Source organism: Netta rufina, assembly GCF_964035555.1.
Source record: "Netta rufina genome assembly, chromosome: 26".
NCBI lineage: Eukaryota > Metazoa > Chordata > Aves > Anseriformes > Anatidae > Netta > Netta rufina.
The window spans coordinates 4,863,734-4,880,214 of record NC_140150.1 but is presented as its reverse complement, the minus strand read 5'-3'; the positions used below and the strand labels follow the sequence as shown (position 1 = coordinate 4,880,214).

The 16,481-nt window shown below is 62.6% G+C and overlaps 3 protein-coding genes across 3 annotated transcripts; 2 read left to right on the top strand and 1 right to left on the bottom strand.

Annotated features, from left to right (window-relative positions):
* Nucleotides 1-1,476: 1,476 nt before the first annotated feature.
* On the top strand, nucleotides 1,477-9,530 carry ARMC12 (armadillo repeat containing 12; the record flags this gene model as incomplete). The annotated part of the gene is made up of 6 exons (XM_084301953.1): nucleotides 1,477-1,548; nucleotides 8,226-8,362; nucleotides 8,506-8,640; nucleotides 8,731-8,904; nucleotides 8,985-9,056; nucleotides 9,168-9,530. The coding sequence occupies exons 2-6, from the start codon at nucleotides 8,279-8,281 to the stop codon at nucleotides 9,528-9,530; spliced, it is 828 nt and encodes a 275-aa protein (XP_084158079.1). The 5' UTR covers nucleotides 1,477-1,548; nucleotides 8,226-8,278.
* Nucleotides 9,531-9,847: 317 nt separating this feature from the next.
* CLPS (colipase) lies at nucleotides 9,848-10,844 on the bottom strand (the record flags this gene model as incomplete). Its single annotated transcript, XM_084301831.1, has 3 exons — nucleotides 9,848-9,979; nucleotides 10,083-10,205; nucleotides 10,749-10,844. 3 exons carry the CDS (start codon nucleotides 10,842-10,844, stop codon nucleotides 9,848-9,850), a joined length of 351 nt encoding a protein of 116 aa, XP_084157957.1.
* A 2,151-nt stretch (nucleotides 10,845-12,995) lies between these two features.
* Nucleotides 12,996-16,481, top strand: LHFPL5 (LHFPL tetraspan subfamily member 5; the record flags this gene model as incomplete). Its single annotated transcript, XM_084302000.1, has 4 exons — nucleotides 12,996-13,407; nucleotides 15,499-15,735; nucleotides 16,057-16,087; nucleotides 16,351-16,481. 3 exons carry the CDS (start codon nucleotides 12,996-12,998, stop codon nucleotides 16,071-16,073), a joined length of 666 nt encoding a protein of 221 aa, XP_084158126.1. The 3' UTR covers nucleotides 16,074-16,087; nucleotides 16,351-16,481.

The window sequence follows — 16,481 nt, the reverse complement described above, 5'->3', positions numbered from 1 at the left end:
TATCCCAGGGGGATGCAGCTCCTTGCAATGCCCTGGGGGGGGGGAGTCTCGTACCCATGCAATGCCCCCGGGGGGGTCTTATCCCCATGCAATGTCCCAGGGGGGTGCAACACCCCCGAGGCCACCCCAGTCCCGGTGCCCCAAAGCCCCCCCCCCGGTGCTGCCACAGCCCAGCCCCCGGCACCAGTGGCTCCATGCGATGTCCCTCCGGGGACCCCAGCCCCAGAAATGTCCCATGGGCACCCCAACACCCTGGGAAAATAAATAATAAATAATAAATAATAAATAATAAATAATCAGAAATAACACCCGCCAGGAGCTGGTGCTGGGGGGCGTTGTTCTGGGGGGATGTGCCGGCCGTGGGGACAGGCAGAAATGTTCCCGTTCGCGGTAACCCTGATAAGATTTTTCCTACAAGCTGCCTCAAAATACCCCTTTTTTTAGGGAAAAATGAAGCGCGTTGGAAACGTGGAGCCCAGCGCCACTTTGGCCTGGTCAGGAAATTGCAGTGCCTGGACCAGGAAGTGCAAAAAAAAATGGACCTTGGGGGGATTTTAGCCCTGGGCAGACTGAAAACAGGGGTTTAATGACCGGGGGGGTGGTTATAACGTGTGGGATTTTATTGGGATTGTGCTCGACCCGGTGCCCCCACTCCCAACCTGCTCCTTACGTCTTGACCCCATAAAATCCCCCATGGGCTGTGGCACCAAGGTGCTCCCACAGGGCTGGCCCCTGATGCTGAACTAGGCTTTGCCAGCTGTAATTTAGATAAAACCGGCCCTAAATGGCAACACGGATTAAAAACTAAAGCCCGCCTTCAAAAAAAAAAGTGGCAGATTTGGTTCATTTAGGAGGGCTTTTCCTCGCCTAACGTGACCCCTGTGGGTCCAGCACTCCCAGCACTGCCCGAGGCACTGCCCCAGCGCCTGGATCCGGGCTCTGGCCTCAAATATTTCCTGCCCGGCCTCTGACAGCTTTCAATTCCTCTTCACCGGATCAATATTTGGGGTCCCAGCTCCTTGACTGCATACTGGGGGCAGAGGCCGAGGCCCTGTAGGATTGCACCAGGCCGGCAGTGGTGCCGGGGCTGTGGCCTGCTTCACACCATAGGAACAATGAATGTGTTTGAAGAGACAAAAATAAGAAAATATATGGGAAGAAAGCACAGGAGGGTTGTTTTTAATAAGTCTTTGCAGTGGCTGCGACACCAGCACCGCTACGGAGCCGCAGCCCCGTCCTCGCCCACCCCGATGTCGATGTCGCAGCCCCGCTCGCAAGGAAATTTGCTTTGAGGCGTGAAAGGAGCGGGGGCTGACGTCGGCTTTGGGAAGCCAGGAAATTCACCGTTCCAGCTCCGGCCTCGCTTCACCCGCCCGTGCCTGGGTGTTGCAGCACAGGCGTTGTGCAAGACCCCACGCTGAGCTCCGACCCCGCTGCGCTCCGGAGCCGCGGGGCCGCGGAGCTGAGCCGGGATTTTTCTCTGGTTGCCACCCGTGGAGCCACCGTGGGAGCCCCGGAGCCCCCCGAGACCACCCGGTGGGGCTGGAGGTGACAGAGGGAAGGGGAAAAGATGGGAGAGGGGCCACGGTGGGGCTTCCCCCGGGGGGGACGAGGAGCCTGAGGTGCTTGGGTGAATGACGGGGATGAGGCCACGGTGCAGCGCGGCACCGTGTGCGCTTTGCAGCAAGGGGAAAAATAAATTGCCCGATTTGGGGGTTTAACCCAGAAATCCGTGCAAAATGCGCCAAATGCAGCGCTGGGGGCTGGGTGCATGACCCCCACCCCGGTGCCCTGTCCCTCCTGTCCCGTCCCAGGAGGAAATGTGCTCCTCGGGAGCGAAATGCCATAAATAATCCCCGAAGGCGCTGCTGAGGCTGCCAGGGGCACTGCTTGTTCCCCTCGCCATCCAGCTGGCCACACGCGTCCTGCCTGAGGCCGGAGCCCGCGCTGCTGTCACTGGTCCCCGAGGGACAGGGACCGGAGGAGACTTCACCCCTGGCCGAAATTTGGGGGGGGGGGGGGCAGAGCCCCGACCCCCACCCCGAGGCCGACAGCCGTCCTGGTGGTGGGCCCCGGGCACCTCACGCGATGTCGGGGAGGAGGCTGCAACAACGGGGTGGGGGGGAAAAAAAATAAAAGTAAAATAAAATGGGAGATATTTTTATTCATCTGTGTCTTCTAAAAATAACCGGCGCTGATCTGCCTCGCGAGCGGGGAGGAGCGGCGTCCCCGCTGCTGGCTGCGGACCCGCAAGCCGCAGCAGTGAAATCTCCCGAGCGCGTTGGAGATCAAAGCACTTCGCATTTCTCCGGCTTCCTCCCGCGCCCCGGCTTCCATCGATCCCCTCCCCGGGGATCCCCTCCCCGTATGGTCCCCGCTCACCGGCGGGACCGAATCCATCCCAGCCTCCGCTGCTCGGATTTCAGCCCCGAGCCTGATTTTGGGGAGCAAAGCGGCTTTTTGTCCCCCACCCTCCACGGCACCCCTCAGGGTGTGCCCCAGTTTTGGCCCCAGATGCGGGGGGGTAATGGGGAGGCGGCGGTGGCGGCGCGGGAGCCGGGTGTTTACGGAGGCGCAGGCGGCGTTGCACAACAGGCAGCACGGGTACACCGCGTCCCCGCTGCCGGAGGTGCAGCTGCGCCCGCGGCGGGGACGGGAGGGTGCTGGGGACGTGGGGACCGGGGGGGACGTGGGGACGGGGGGGGATGTGGGGACACGGGGATATGGGGACACGGGGATGTGGGGACATGGGGATGTGGGGACTGGGGGGGAAATGGGGAAATGAGGACGTGGGGATGTGGGGACATGGGGAGTTGGGGACATGGGGGACACGGGGACAGGGGGATATGGGGACACGGGGATGTGCGGGACTTGGGGGGGACGTGGGGACGCAGGGATATGGGGATATGGGGACGTAGGGACACAGGGATGTGGGGATACAGGGATATGGGGACATGGGGAAGTGGGGATACAGGGACATGGGGACACGGAAATATGGGGACTTGGGGATGTGAGGACATAGGGACGTGGGGACACGGAAATATGGGGATGCAGGGACGTGGGGACGTGGGGATGTGGGGACACAGGGGAAGCAGCAGGGCCAGCACACCCGCTCAGTGCAGAGCTGCCTGACCGCAGGGGACGCAGAACTGTTTTCTGCAGGAAATCCCCCCAAATTCTTCCTACCGGCGAGGTGGCCGGATGCGTTCATGGCCAGATCCGGCCCTGCGAGCCTCCTCGCCTCGCTCTGACCCCGGTTCCTGCAGCAAAACTTTGCTGCTGAGCGGGGACGAGGCACCCGCGGCACCCACACACGTGGGGACCCAGCGCCCTTGCTTGTGCCCCTGCGCCACCGCAGGCCGGATCCTGCCCTGCCACCTCCGACACCGCCAGCCCTGGGCCTCTCCACGTGCGTTTCAAACCCCAAAATTTCCAGGTTGGGATCCGAACGTGCATCGCCTCCAGCCGGGGCTGGATCAGTGTCCCCAGCCCCGAGGCCGGCGGCGTTTCCTTCCAGCAGCTCCCACCGGGACGGCTTTTCCCCGGCCGCAGGACGCGCATTTTGCCCCGGGTTCTCCCTCCTCCAGGGGAAAAAAAATTAAAAACCCGTATTATCACTAAACATGACGCGAGTGTTAACGCATTGAGAGAGGGGGGAAGGGTCTGAGGCTCCCTCCTGCACCCGGCGCGGGGGGAAACCGCCGGAGATAACGCCCCGAGCGCCGGGCGCAGGATGCAGCGGGGCCGGAGCGGGGAGTATAAATAACGTCCGGCCCCGTAGTGCTGGCTGGGGGCCACTGGTAGCACAAAGTACATTCCGGCCGGGACGTAACGAACTGTACCAGCCTCTGCCGGGCTGCCGGGGCCCCCTGGCCTCGTCCCGCAGCGAGGAGTTGGGTGGCGGGGGGCTTAAAGGGTGCACAACCCCTTGGGGATGCGCCGTGGGGTGGGGACGCATCGCCGGACCCCCCGATGTGCCCGAGTGGTTATAGGGCCACCTCGGTTACGTTGGGGTTGAATCCCACCCCCCAAAAAAAAAAAAAAAAATACACAAAAAACACATCCCTGCCCTGCAGCTCATGGCTTGGGGAGGGTGCTCGGAGGGGGTCTCCCAAGAGAAGCCGGACCCTGACCCCGCAGCGTGCGGCACCTCGCGGGCGAGGCGGGCAGGCGGGCGGCGTGCCAGGCGCCCGGCGTGGGGACGCGATGTACCGGGCGCGGGAGAGCAGGGAACAGCCTGAGTCAGCAGCCGGGGAAGTGGGTGTGCGAGGGAAACCGCTCCGCGGGGCTGCGGCCAGCCCTGGCTCCTGCCCGGGGTTGGGGGGGGGGAGTCCCTGGGGGGGTTCCCTGGGGGGTAAGGGGGGAGCTGCCTGCTGCCTAGAAGGGGGTTGCAGGGAGGGATTCCCCTCCCCGGTGCTGGAAAGGCCCCGTAAAGGGGATGGGTCCCTGCTCAGGTCACCATGGATGGTGTCGCCCCCTCCCCAGGTGGCATCGCCCTCGGTGTCACCCCAAGCATTGGCCCCCATTTCAGCAGCCCCCCCATTTTGTCCCCCCAGTCTCCCCCCTTTCAGCTCACCCCCAGCCTCGTACCCCACTCCAGCAGCCCCCAGTTTTGTCCCCCACCAGTGTCCCCCCCCCAGCATAAGCCACCAGCATCCCCTTCAGCATCACCCCAAGCACAGCCCCCCGTGCGCCCCCCCTGCACACCACCCCTGGCACCTCACCCAGCCCCCAGCATTGCCCCCAACCCCACAGAATTTGGGGGAATTTTTCCTTTTTTTGCCCTTTCCAAGCAGCAGCGAGTTGTGCCCTGCTCCCGGGGGGGGGGCTCGGGGCCAGACGTGGCACTGCTGGGCACTGCTCGGCCCCGTGGGGTGGTTTTGGGGTGTCCCCATCCCTTTATCCCCTGGGATGTTCCCCTGCTTTACTACACGCAGCAGCCCTAAAGGAGGGGACAGGAGGGGGGGGGACACCCAGGCAGGGCCAGCACCCGTCCCTCTTCCAACTCTTGGGGGGGGGAACCTAAGAGCAGAAAACCCCGCGAGCGACATTGTTCCCCCTGCCACATGCGAAGGCAAAAACAGGAGAGGCCGGGAAAAAAAAAAATAAAAAAAAAACTTCAACAATTGGTTTTGGCAAGAAGAGGAAAACCAGAGAGAGCTTTTCATGAATTTTTCTTTTTTTTTTTTTTTTTTTTTTTGCTAGAAAGGTTGTTTTTCCTCCAGTGAAAGTCCAAAACGCCGCCACCGTGGTGCCAGTGCCAGCCCCGAGCCCTCTCCCCGGGGCTGTGCAAACCCCCCCGGGACTGAAGCAAACCCCAAAAAGGGGCCGGAGCCTTGGGGGGTTGCCCCATGGGTGCAGGATCGGCCCCCGCAACCCCCGCTCGGGTGCTGTGGGTGCGTGGAGGCGGAATTGGGCAGCGGCCCAAGGATTTGGGGCTTCCCCGCATCCGGAGGTGGGGAAAAATCAGGCCCGGCCCCAAAACCCTCCTGGGGCAACCCCGGGGTGCACCCATGACCCCCCCCTCGCACCCTTCATGGAGCCCCCGAGTCCTTTGGGACCCTCGAACCCCGATGCCACGGGGGCTGATCCCATCCCGCTGCCGTCCCCGTGCTCGTTCTGCTCCTGCAGCAGGATCGGGCCCCTGCCCAAGGCTGGGAATTGGGGGGGGGGGCACCCACCTGGGTGCTAAAATCCTTCTGGGGGGGGGGTCCTCTGCAGGGACTGGGGGTCTGGGGGGGTTAATGCCACCCAGGAAGGATCCCAGGGGGATCCTTGCGGGGCGATTTTGGCGAGGGACGGCTTCAGGGGGTGTCCTGAGCCCGGTGGGGAGCCCCTGAGGGGGGGTTGGGGGGGGTGGAAAGGGAACCTCGAGGAAATATTGCTCATAATAATAATAAAAGTAACAGCAATGGTGGTAATAATAGCAGGAGTAATAATAATAAGTGTAGTGGTAAAAATAATAATGATTATAGTGATAGTGATCGTGATGGTAATAATAGTAAGGGTAAGAATAATAATAGGAATAATAATAATAATGAAAAAAAAAACAAAAACAGCCTTTTTGCAAGAAAAAGGGTTAAAGCGGCGCGGCGAAGACGAGGTGAAGGCCATGGGGCCGGCAGGAAAGGGGGGGGGGAGCGAGGGAGGAGGGAGGTTGGGGAGCGGGAGCGAGGCTGTGCAAGAGCGAGCAGAACATCCTGTACCCTCCTGTCAAAAACAGCCCCGGCGGGGGGGGCACGGGGGGGGGACACGGGAACATCGCCGGGTGTCCCCCCCCCGGTTCCCCCTCGATTGGCTTTAAGGGGGCGCGGGGTGGTTTTGGGGTGTGGGGGGGGGAGCGGGGTCACCCCGCTGTGAGCATCCCGCTGCAGGGCAAAGTGGGGTGCGTGGGGTTGTTTTTTTTTGGGGGGGGGGGGATTTATGGGTTTGCCCCCGTTTGATTGCATTGCCGTGCAAAGTAGTGAGTGTTGGAGGTGGGGGCATCCCTCAATCCCCCCCAGGGCAATATTTTTTTTTTTGGGGGGTGGGGGGGTGCCGCCGCGTCCCCCCCCAGCTCCGAACGGAGCTGGGGGGGGACGCGGCGGCACCCCCCCACCCCCCAAAAAAAAATAAAAATTCCATTTTTGGGGGGATGGAAGCACCATCTGCCAGCACACGGCTGCTCTGTGCATGCCCCCCCCCCAAAAAAAAAAAGCTCGGGGTGCCCCCCCCGGGGCTTGCAGCACCCCACAGGCGCCGGGGCCCCTTCCTGTGTTTGTTAACGCCGTGACTCAGGCGGCCGCGGGGAGCTGCCAAAATCGAGCCGCTGCTCACCCATAAATAGGATGAGGGTTTGAGGTTTTCATTTTTTTGGGGGGTGCTGCCACCCTTCCCTAACCTCCCCCCCCCTCCCTCAACTCTCCCCACCTCGCCAGTATTTCCTTGCCAGGGCCAGGAAGATGTTCCCACCCTAAAAATAACTCCGTTATATACAGGGCACGGCCCAGGCTGTGCCCCCTCCCAGTGGTCCCCCCCCAATCTGGTAAAGGGTGACCCCAAAAGAGGGGCTCAGGGGGCACCACGGGGCCCCTAAGGCTGAGCATCCCCCCTCCCCATGGGGCTGGGGGGGTCCGCAGGGCTCTGGGGGGTGCTCGGGGAGGTGGGGGCTGCCCTCTGCTGGTCCTGCCTGCGCTGGCCGCATCCTGCCCATGCCAAGGGTGCAGAGCCCCTGGCGGCGCTCCCAGTATGCCCAGTATGCCCAGTAAGTGCCCTAGGGGGGGCAGCACCTCCCTGCTAGCACCTTGGGGTGCTGAGCCCCGAGCAGGTGGCAGGGCTGGGGATATGTGCCACGTCCCACGGCCCTGCCATATGGCACATGTCCCCTCCCCATGTCCCTTCCCCATGTCCTGTGTCCCTTGTCCCCTTCCCTGTGTCCCTTGTCCCCTTCCCTGTGTCCCTTGTCCCCTTCCATGCGTCCCTTGCCCCCTGCCATTTGTCCCATGCCTCCTGCCCCATATTCCACGTCCCCTTCCCTATGTCTCTTGTCCCTCACCATGTGTCCCCTGTCCCCTTCCATGCGTCCCACATCCCCAGTCCCATGCTCCTCATCCCCAGCCCCGTGTCCCAGCGGGTGCCCAGGCACAGTGCCACCCCCCATGCCGGGCTCAGAGGGGCAGGACCCCCCCATGGGACGCGGGTGCTCCCCTGGGCTCACCCCACCCCACATCCCCAGCTCAGTGGCTTCGTGTCCCCAGGCGGTGTGACAAAGTGACAGCACGGGGAGGGGTCTCCAGGATTCAGGGGGTATCGGGGACCCACGTGCGCCCCGTCCTGGTGCTGCCCCTGACCTCACAAGGCTCCGCACCCCGGGGACGATTCTGCTTCCAGAAGCCGCCCCGGTCCCGTGGGGCTCCGGGGGCTGCGGTGCCGGGGATGGCGGCGTGCTGGGGGACATGGACGGGGCGCCACGTCCTGAGCGTGGCCACGGGCGCCGGGGCCATCTACCTCCTCTACAAAACCGTGGCGGACGGGCTGAGCGGCGCTCCTGACAGCACCGAGTGCTACCGGCTGGAAAGCCCGGACCACCGGGAGGGTGGGTGGGAGAGGACCGCCGGGGTCCCTCCTCTGCCACCTCCCTGCCTCAGTTTCCCCTCCTGCGGGACGTGAACCCCAAGTGAAATTTGGGTTCCCCATGGGAACCATGTGCCGCCCCGGTGTGACCGTGGTTCCCCGCTTGCTCACAGGGCTGCCCGTGGAGGAGGTTCTGAACAGGAAAGTCTGCGAGGAGCTGCTGGAAATGCTGAGAGTGCAGCAGGACGGCCGGTCCCGCAGCGCCATCCTGCGCAGCATCGCCCGCTGCATCTACCTGATGGACACGGAGGTGAAGGGGACACAGTGGGGACAGCACGAGGGCACCCCGCTGCGCTCCGGGGTGCTGCGGTTCCCATCCCCATCCCATCCCTATCACCACCCCATCCCCATCCCATTTCTATCCCATCCCATCCCGGTCTGGTCTCCCTCCAGAAGCCCACCTGCAGCCCGGAGCACGTCGAGCTGGTGGCCTCCTGCCTGGACGACCACAACCGGGACACCAAGATCCAGGCGCTGAACACCCTCAGGGCTTTTGTCACCCGGCCCCTGTTCACTGACAAAGTCCGGGTCAGTGCTTCCCCCCCTCACACCCCCTGTTGCCCCCACCGTGGCCGGGTGTGCACGGCTCCCTGATCACCCCCCGCCCCATCCCTGTAGGATTACTACCCCAAAATCCTGGATATGGTCAGCTGCTCCCGGGACATGGGGGTGCATCTGGCGGCGCTGCAGCTGCTCAACGCGCTGCCCGTGCCCCCCAACATCGAGCCGCTGCTGCGCCGCACGGTGCCGAACCTGCTGGGCTTCCTGCAGCTGGACAACTACAACATCCAGGTACGCTGCCCCCCGTGCCCGGCGGGGACCCCCCCTGCACCGTGCCCACCCTCCCAGCCTCATCCCCGGTGTTTCTGCAGCTGCAGGTCCTCAGGCTGCTCGTCACGCTGTCCCGCAAGGAAGAAATCCTGCCCGACATCCTCAACTGCCAGGTACGGCCCCCGGCCCCGCGCCCGGTGGGATTTGCAGGGGATTTGCATCCTCGTTTCCACCCTGGGGCTGCCCCAAGCCTGGCCGCTGTCTCCCAGCATTTCCTCAACCAGGTTCGGCCCGAAATCCTGAGCATCTTGAACAACTCGCAGCCGGAGACGCTGCTCTCGGAGATGCTGCTGCTGCTGGAGGTGCTGCACGAGGGCTGCTCGCAGCCCCGCCGCCCGAGCAAGAGCCCCAAGAGCGACAGCTGCTCCCTCTACGAGGTCCTTTTCGGCGAGAACTCCAACCTGGCCAACCGCCTCATGGTCATGTTCGTCCACCCCGACCTGACAGTGCAGGTCCAGGCGTGCAAACTCGTCATGAAGCTGCAGTTTCACAAGCTGGATGGGGAGGTCGCCGCTGCCCTGAGCAGGCACAGAGCGGGCAGCGCCGCCTTGAATCACATCTTGTCCTCCGTCAAATCCGCTTCCTAGGGGACGTTCACAGCCACCACACTCGCAGAAGCAAATAAAACCCAGCACAGCTCCCTCCCTGCCGTCCCCTGCACCCTTTTTCTGAATGCTCCCGGCTTATCATTCGGCCACAGCGCTGATCAATACCCCTTTTCACACGCCAAACACAAAGCCATCTCCCCGCGGCTTTCCCAGGACCTTCTGGCCCTGCTGCCCCTGCCCCGTGCCAGGACACACGGAGTGAAAACGTCGGCTTGCGACAGCAGAAATGCTCTTTACTAGAACCCCCCGACCGCACCAGGCTTGTTCTGGGGGTGCCGGGGGGGGGCTCACGTCCTTCACCGCGCCGTGTCGTTCTTGTCCCTGCAGATGCCGAAGTCGCTGTTGGTGATGGAGCCCACGATGCTCCTGTCGGCGTCGCAGGTCAAGCCGCTCTCACAGGGACACTTGTAGTAGACCCCATAGAGGCTCTGCGGGGACGGGGGCACGGTAGAGGGACCATCCCGGCCCCCCCACCTTGGAGGGGTGACCCACGGGGACGGGTTGGGGACACCGCGTTGCTCAGGCACCTACCTTCGGGGAGCAATCCTGGAGCTCGGCCGCCTTCGGCACGCACCGGGCCAGGCTCAGCCCGCTGTTGCGCTGGCAGCAGCCGCTCTTGCACTGGGCACTCTGCAGGCACAGCTCCCCGGTGTCCTGCAGCAGCGAGGGGAGGTGTGAGCCCCACGTTTGGCTCAGATCCCCCCCCCCCCGAACTACAGCCGCGGAACCAGGGGGTTGGGGCAGGTGTTGGAATCGCTCTGCCCTTTGGCTGGGGCTGGGGCAGACGCAGCAGCATTTACTCATTCTGGCCCAAAATACGGCCCGCCGAGGTGCTGTTTTCTGCCCAGCTCATGGGGTTAGGGCTGAGATGCTGCAGGGAAGTCTTTCTCCCCCCATATACCCTGCAAGGCCCCCCAGGGAGAGTCCTCACTGACACAAAGAGCCTCACGCCTGTCGGCTTACAGGCTTCCCTGCCTCTCTGCAGCAGGAGAGACCCCTCACAGCCCTGCAAAACCCAGCACACCATCCCGTCTGCCTCAGTTTCCCCAGCTGCAAGTGAGTTTTGCTCTCAGGGGTGCAGCCATCACCTCGGGGCACCCCCACGGCCACCGCCAGAGACCAAAACATCGCGGCCACCTCCGCACCCCAAGCGCCACGCTCCCTGGCTGCAGCGAGGACAGGGTTTTCTCCTCTTACCAAATTAAAGATGAGCCCTCGCTCAAGCGACGCGGCCAGGGCTGGGGCCAGGAGCGTCAGGGAGAGGAGGAGGCCGATTTGCAGCGTGCTTGCCATGGTGGGCTCACTTGGGGCTCTGCTGCGGGTGGCCGGGCACTTTATAGCCGGCACCTCTGCCAGCTGACGCAGCCTCTCCTATCACAGCCAACCTTCCCCAGGCTGCCGTGGAGGAACGGCGATGCCCTCGCTGCCCGGGGTGCAGTGCCAGCGCGGGTGGCGGCACGGCACAGAGCTGGGGATGATGTGTCCCGTCCCCAGGTGCCCTTCCTGCAGGGGTGATGCCTCCCTGCCATAAGGCAGCGCCTTTGGCCAAAGCAGGTGTGGAATAACAGCGCTGGGATTGCCACGGTGGGACCAATCCTCCCTGCAATCCTTCGCCCTGAGCCCTGGGGAGCTGGGATGAGCCACTGTCTCCTAACTGCCCTGCTCACATGGGGCTTCAAGGGCAAACCGAGCCCCGATGCAACAGCAGGAGCTCTGGGAAAACACCAAATCCCAAGCCCAGCTGCTCCATCGACCCAACATCACCACCAAGAAACCCGCTTAAGGAAACCCAAAGCGTGGCAGGAGCGAGCCCACCCCCTGCCAGCCTCGCTCGGGGCCTCAGAGCCCACCGAGGTCCCCCCGGCACCCCCTGGATGTTTGTTCTTGGTGTTTCAGCGGGTGGGGCATTTGGCTAATGAGAGGAAAATAGCTCTGGGAATGGCACAGCTTTTAGCACCCACGTCAACCCGGCTGCTCTGGGCAATGATTAACGCCCGGGCAGCCCTGACCTTCGGCAGCCACGGGGGTGAGGCTCAGGCTGGCCCTGGCTGCAGGGCAGTGCCACGGTGGCACCTGGCAAAAGGCCCCGAGGTGCCCACAGGTGCCCTGGGGGGTCCTGGCACCTCGTCCCCTCCCTGCCTGCACCCCACCAGCCCTGCTGGCTTGGGGCTGGGACCCACAGGACCCTGTGTGTGCTCCAGTGGGGAAAGGACTGAGGTGATGCTGGGGAGGGCGGAGGGGAGCAGCCTTCGGCACACAGCTGGGGTGCACAGAACAGCCCAGGACACATCCTGGGACACAACAAGGGGTGCACAGCACATCCCAGGGGCATCTCAGCACGTGTCCTGGGGTGCATCACGCATCCCAGTGTACTCAGCAAGGACCTGGGGCATACAGCCGGGGCATGAAGCACATCCCCAAGCACAGAGCATGTCCTGGGGTGCATCCCCAGGCACGGAGCACATCCCAGGGGGGACCCTGAGAGCATTCTGGGGTGCACAGTGGGGTGCAGGACACATCCTGGGGCATGGGGTACACGCTGCGCTGCACATGAGGGCACTGGGCACATCCAGGGGTGCTTGCTGAGGCACATTGTGGAGGTACAGGTGGTGTCCCAGGGGTGCATCCACGGTGCACGTCTTTGGTATGAACCCTGTGCCCACCCTTCTTGGGTTATAGAGGATGGAGGGTGCATCCCGTGGGCACACGGGGGGCAGGGGGAGCACAGGGCACAGGTAGGGGGCACAAAGCACATCCCAGGGTCGCATCCTGGGGACACGGGGCACATCCCGGAGGCACAGCCCGGAAGGGGCACGGTTTGGGCACAGGGTGCGTCTGAGGGGAATGGGACAAATCCCAAGGACACCGGTGCACGACTGGGGGCACATCCCGGGGACACATCCAAGGGGCGCGGGGCACATCCCAGTGGCACCGGGGTTCACGGGAAGGGCACGGGGTACATCCCAGGGGCGCATCCCGGGGCCGTGGAGCACATCCCGGGGGCGCATCCCTGGGGCACCGGGGCACATCCCAGGGGCGCATCCGAAGGGCACATCCCGGGGCCGTGGAGCGCATCCTAGGGGCGCATCCTTGGAGCGCATCCCTAGGACACCGGGGCGCATCCCGGGGGCTCATTCCAGGAGCACCGGGGCACATCCGAGAGGCACCGGAGCGCATCCTTGGGGCACACCCCGGGGGCGCATCCCTGCCTCCTTCCCTCCCCATCCCTGCTCGCTGCCTGGGGTCTCGCCACCGCCTCCCGGGGCGGTCCCGGGGAGGGGGAACGGAGGCGGGGGGGGGGGGGGGGGGCGCGCCGGCGCAGCCCGAGCCTCCCCGCGGCGCCGCCGCCGCTCTCGGCCGGGGCGGAGCGGGGCAGGGCCGGGAGGGGACCCCGGGAGGAGACCCCGGGGGGCGGCGGGGGCCGCTGGGGTCCCCGCTCCGGCCATGCCCAAGCTGCTGCCGGCGCAGGAGGCGGCGCGGATCTACCACACCAACTACGTGCGGAACGCCAGGGCCATGGGCGTGCTGTGGGCCCTCTTCACCCTCTGCTTCGCCATCCTGATGGTGGTGACCTTCATCCAGCCCTACTGGATCGGCGACAGCATCGACACGCCCCAGGCCGGCTACTTCGGCCTCTTCTCCTACTGCATCGGCAACGCGCTCACCGGCGAGCTCATCTGCAAGGGCAGCCCCCTGGATTTCGGCACCATCCCCTCCAGCGCCTTCAAGACGGCGATGTTCTTCGTGGGCATCTCCACCTTCCTCATCATCGGCTCCATCCTCTGCTTCAGCCTCTTCTTCTTCTGCAACGCGGCCACCGTCTACAAAGTCTGTGCCTGGATGCAGCTGGCAGCAGGTGAGCAGGGCCAGGGAGCGATGGGCAGGGCTGTGAGGGGTCCGTGGGGAGCTGCTGATCCCCCTCGACTGTGTCATGGTGGGGCTGGACAGGAGAGGGACAGCAGCACAACCTCTGTGCCCGCTCCGCTCCCTTGGACGGGTTAGAGAAGGAATTTGCAGTGGGTAAAGCAGCCACTGTGCAGCTGAGACCCGATGGACTCGTTGCATGTGAGCGCTGATCCTGATGCAAAACCTCGTGGGATGAGGGACCCAGCCCCTGGAGCTTCCCTGCAGCTGCTGGTGGCCCCAAATCGCAGTGGGACTGGTGCTTCAGAGCATCCCTGGGGGAGCAGGGCTCCATGCTCCGAGCATTAGGGATGCAGCAGGGAGATGGAGAGTGCACTGCTGGGTCCTTTTGTGCCTCCCCTGTCCCCTGCAGAAGCTGCCCTGAGCATGGGGCAGATGTGTAGGTACTGAACACAGTCTCAGTGCCACCCCCGCCCCCCCTTTCCCTCTTCTCTCATCCTCACACCTCTCCCCCCCCTGCTTTTCAGCCCCCCTCCAGCCCCAGACACCTGAGATGTCGGTAACCCAGCCTGATCCAGCGCCGCTGAAACCCAACCCCGACCTGTGCAGCTCCTGAATCATTGATGCAGGGACCAGCCGCTGTCCCCACGCTCCCCAGGTGTCCCATGGGAGGGCAGGTGGCAGCAGCGTGAGGTTGCTCCAGTTCCCAGCTCAAGAAACGAGCTCAAGCGAAGATTTAGATAAGAGGCTTGGGGCAGCTCAGCCTCCCAGGGAGAGCAGGGAAAGGCTTTGCTGCTGTATTTGGGGCTTTTACCTACATTTTTGTGCTGGATGGGGAGAAAAGCACAAGTGCAGGCAGCTCCAGCCACGTGGATATGCCCAAATCTTCCCTGCTAGTGACCCCCCAACCTCTGCTTCAGGCTCCTCGAGGCAGAGGCTCTGAAACCTACTCCTTAGGGTTTCAACAGCATCTTCTGTGCAATCCCAACCCCATCCCTCATGGATGGAAAGGGGGAAGATTGCTGCAAGGTTTTGGCTCTACCAGATCCAGCAAATCGAGGGGTTCATTCCCTGCAGAGGGTGTGCAGGGGTACAACCAAGGGGCTCTGCGTCCCCCCAGCGCTGCTGCTCTTCCTTTTGCTCTTCTACAGTGCCGAGGGCTCCAAATCACAGCTTTCCCCCTGCACCAGGGGATGCAGAGGCTGCTGTGTTAGAAGAGGGAGCAGGAGCTGAGCAGATCCCACCTTCAGGTTTGCTACGTGCCAGGGTTTGTCTTCCCAGGAGAAGCAGTTTCCTTCCAGCCTCCCCTGTCCTTGTGCCCTTCCTCACCATTACCTACAGCAAAGAGTGATTAAGCACACGAGAGGCTGCCTGCTTCTAGATGAGGAAAAATGCTCCGTGCTGACCTAGGAAGCTTCCCGCTGTCCTTGCTGCTCTCCTTCCCCTAAGCTAGGGGAATAAAAACCCTTAGCAGAGCACAAGGCAAGCACCCGGAAAGGATTTTCAGGTTGACCACTGCCAGAAAACCCATGGATAGGGGGCAGGAGGTGGCCCTTGGGCAGCTGGTGGCAGGACTCCCACAGCAAAGCTGCGAACACTGCAGGCAGGTGGCCACATTGGTCACCGAGGTCAGGCAGGGAGGGCTCCCAGCACGGGCAGCTCTCAGCCCTGGCTGGAACCAGCGCAGCTGAGCAAGCAGAATTCACCCGCACACAAAGCTGCTGCTGCTGACAGTGGCTCCGGCTTGGCAAACCCAAATCCAGCCGTGCACAGAGCAACAAAATTCTCCACCTTGCACAAACTCGGGTTGGTTCGTGCAAAACCAAAGTGGTTTTGCTTGAAGGAGGCCTTATTTTGGGGCAACAAGGCCAGTGCTGGAAGAAGCAACAGCGGTGTAGGAAGGCAGCGCCGTGCCCACGCTGCACCATCCCCAGCTCGGATGGAGCACAGTCCTGGGGAATATTTAAGCCTTGCTAACTGGTTTTAGCACTTTCCCTGTAATACTTGTGGTCGTGGCCGTGCTATTCCCTGTAACCTCCCCGCCTGCACGTGCAGTACCTGCGACGTTTCCCCCTCCTTGCAGCCACGGGGCTGATGATCGGCTGCCTGATTTACCCCGACGGCTGGGACTCGAGCGAGGTGAGGCGCATGTGCGGGGACAAAACGGACAAATACACGCTGGGCGCCTGCACCGTGCGCTGGGCGTACATCCTCTGCATCATCGGCATCCTCGACGCGCTCATCCTCTCCTTCCTGGCCTTCGTGCTGGGCAACCGGCAGGACAACCTCCTCCCGTCGGATTTTAAAGTGGAGAGCAAAGGTAAAAGGCAGCCCGGGCTGAGCACGCATCCCCAAGGATGGGGGTTATTTGGGGGGTTGCTTCCTGGGGTGACCAGGACAGAGGCAGCACGGGGCAGCAGGGGTGGGAGCAGGACTTCACTGAGCCCCTCACCCTGCAAACGTCAGGCAGAGGTACCTGGGTTGAGTCTAGAGCAAAGAAACCCCATGGGCTCTTCGTTTTTTTTTTTGAGCTTTTTGGAAAACAACCCCAAAAAACAAACCCCCAGAGCACCTGCACCAGTATTATTACCACATCCCATTAACACCGCATTAACACTGCAATTACTTTTTTGTTTTACAGAGGAGGGCAACGACTGACAGCCGACCACCACGTAAGTGATGCCCACGGGGATTTCTGACATTTCCTGCATGTGCAACACTGCTGGGCTTTGAGGATCGATGAAGGACTGGCAACGATAGCTCCTGGTGCTCTATCGAGGGGTTTTCTTTGCGGTTAAATGAGGAATTGGCTTTGTTTTGCCTCCCAGAACTAGGAAAACATCACGCCTTGCCAAGTGACAAAGAGCTTAAAATCGGGTGTTTTGCTATGGTTTAATGGTGGCAACAGCTGACCTTTTCTTTCCTTTCTTCCCAGGGACTCCTAGAACTGCTCTCATCAGCTTCAAGAGATGTAAGCCCTTTGAAAATGACTTCTTCAGGAGCTCTACATCTGCCCCCATAATTTTTTGGGTTTTCTACAGTTGTTCTTTTCACACGAGGGTCGGC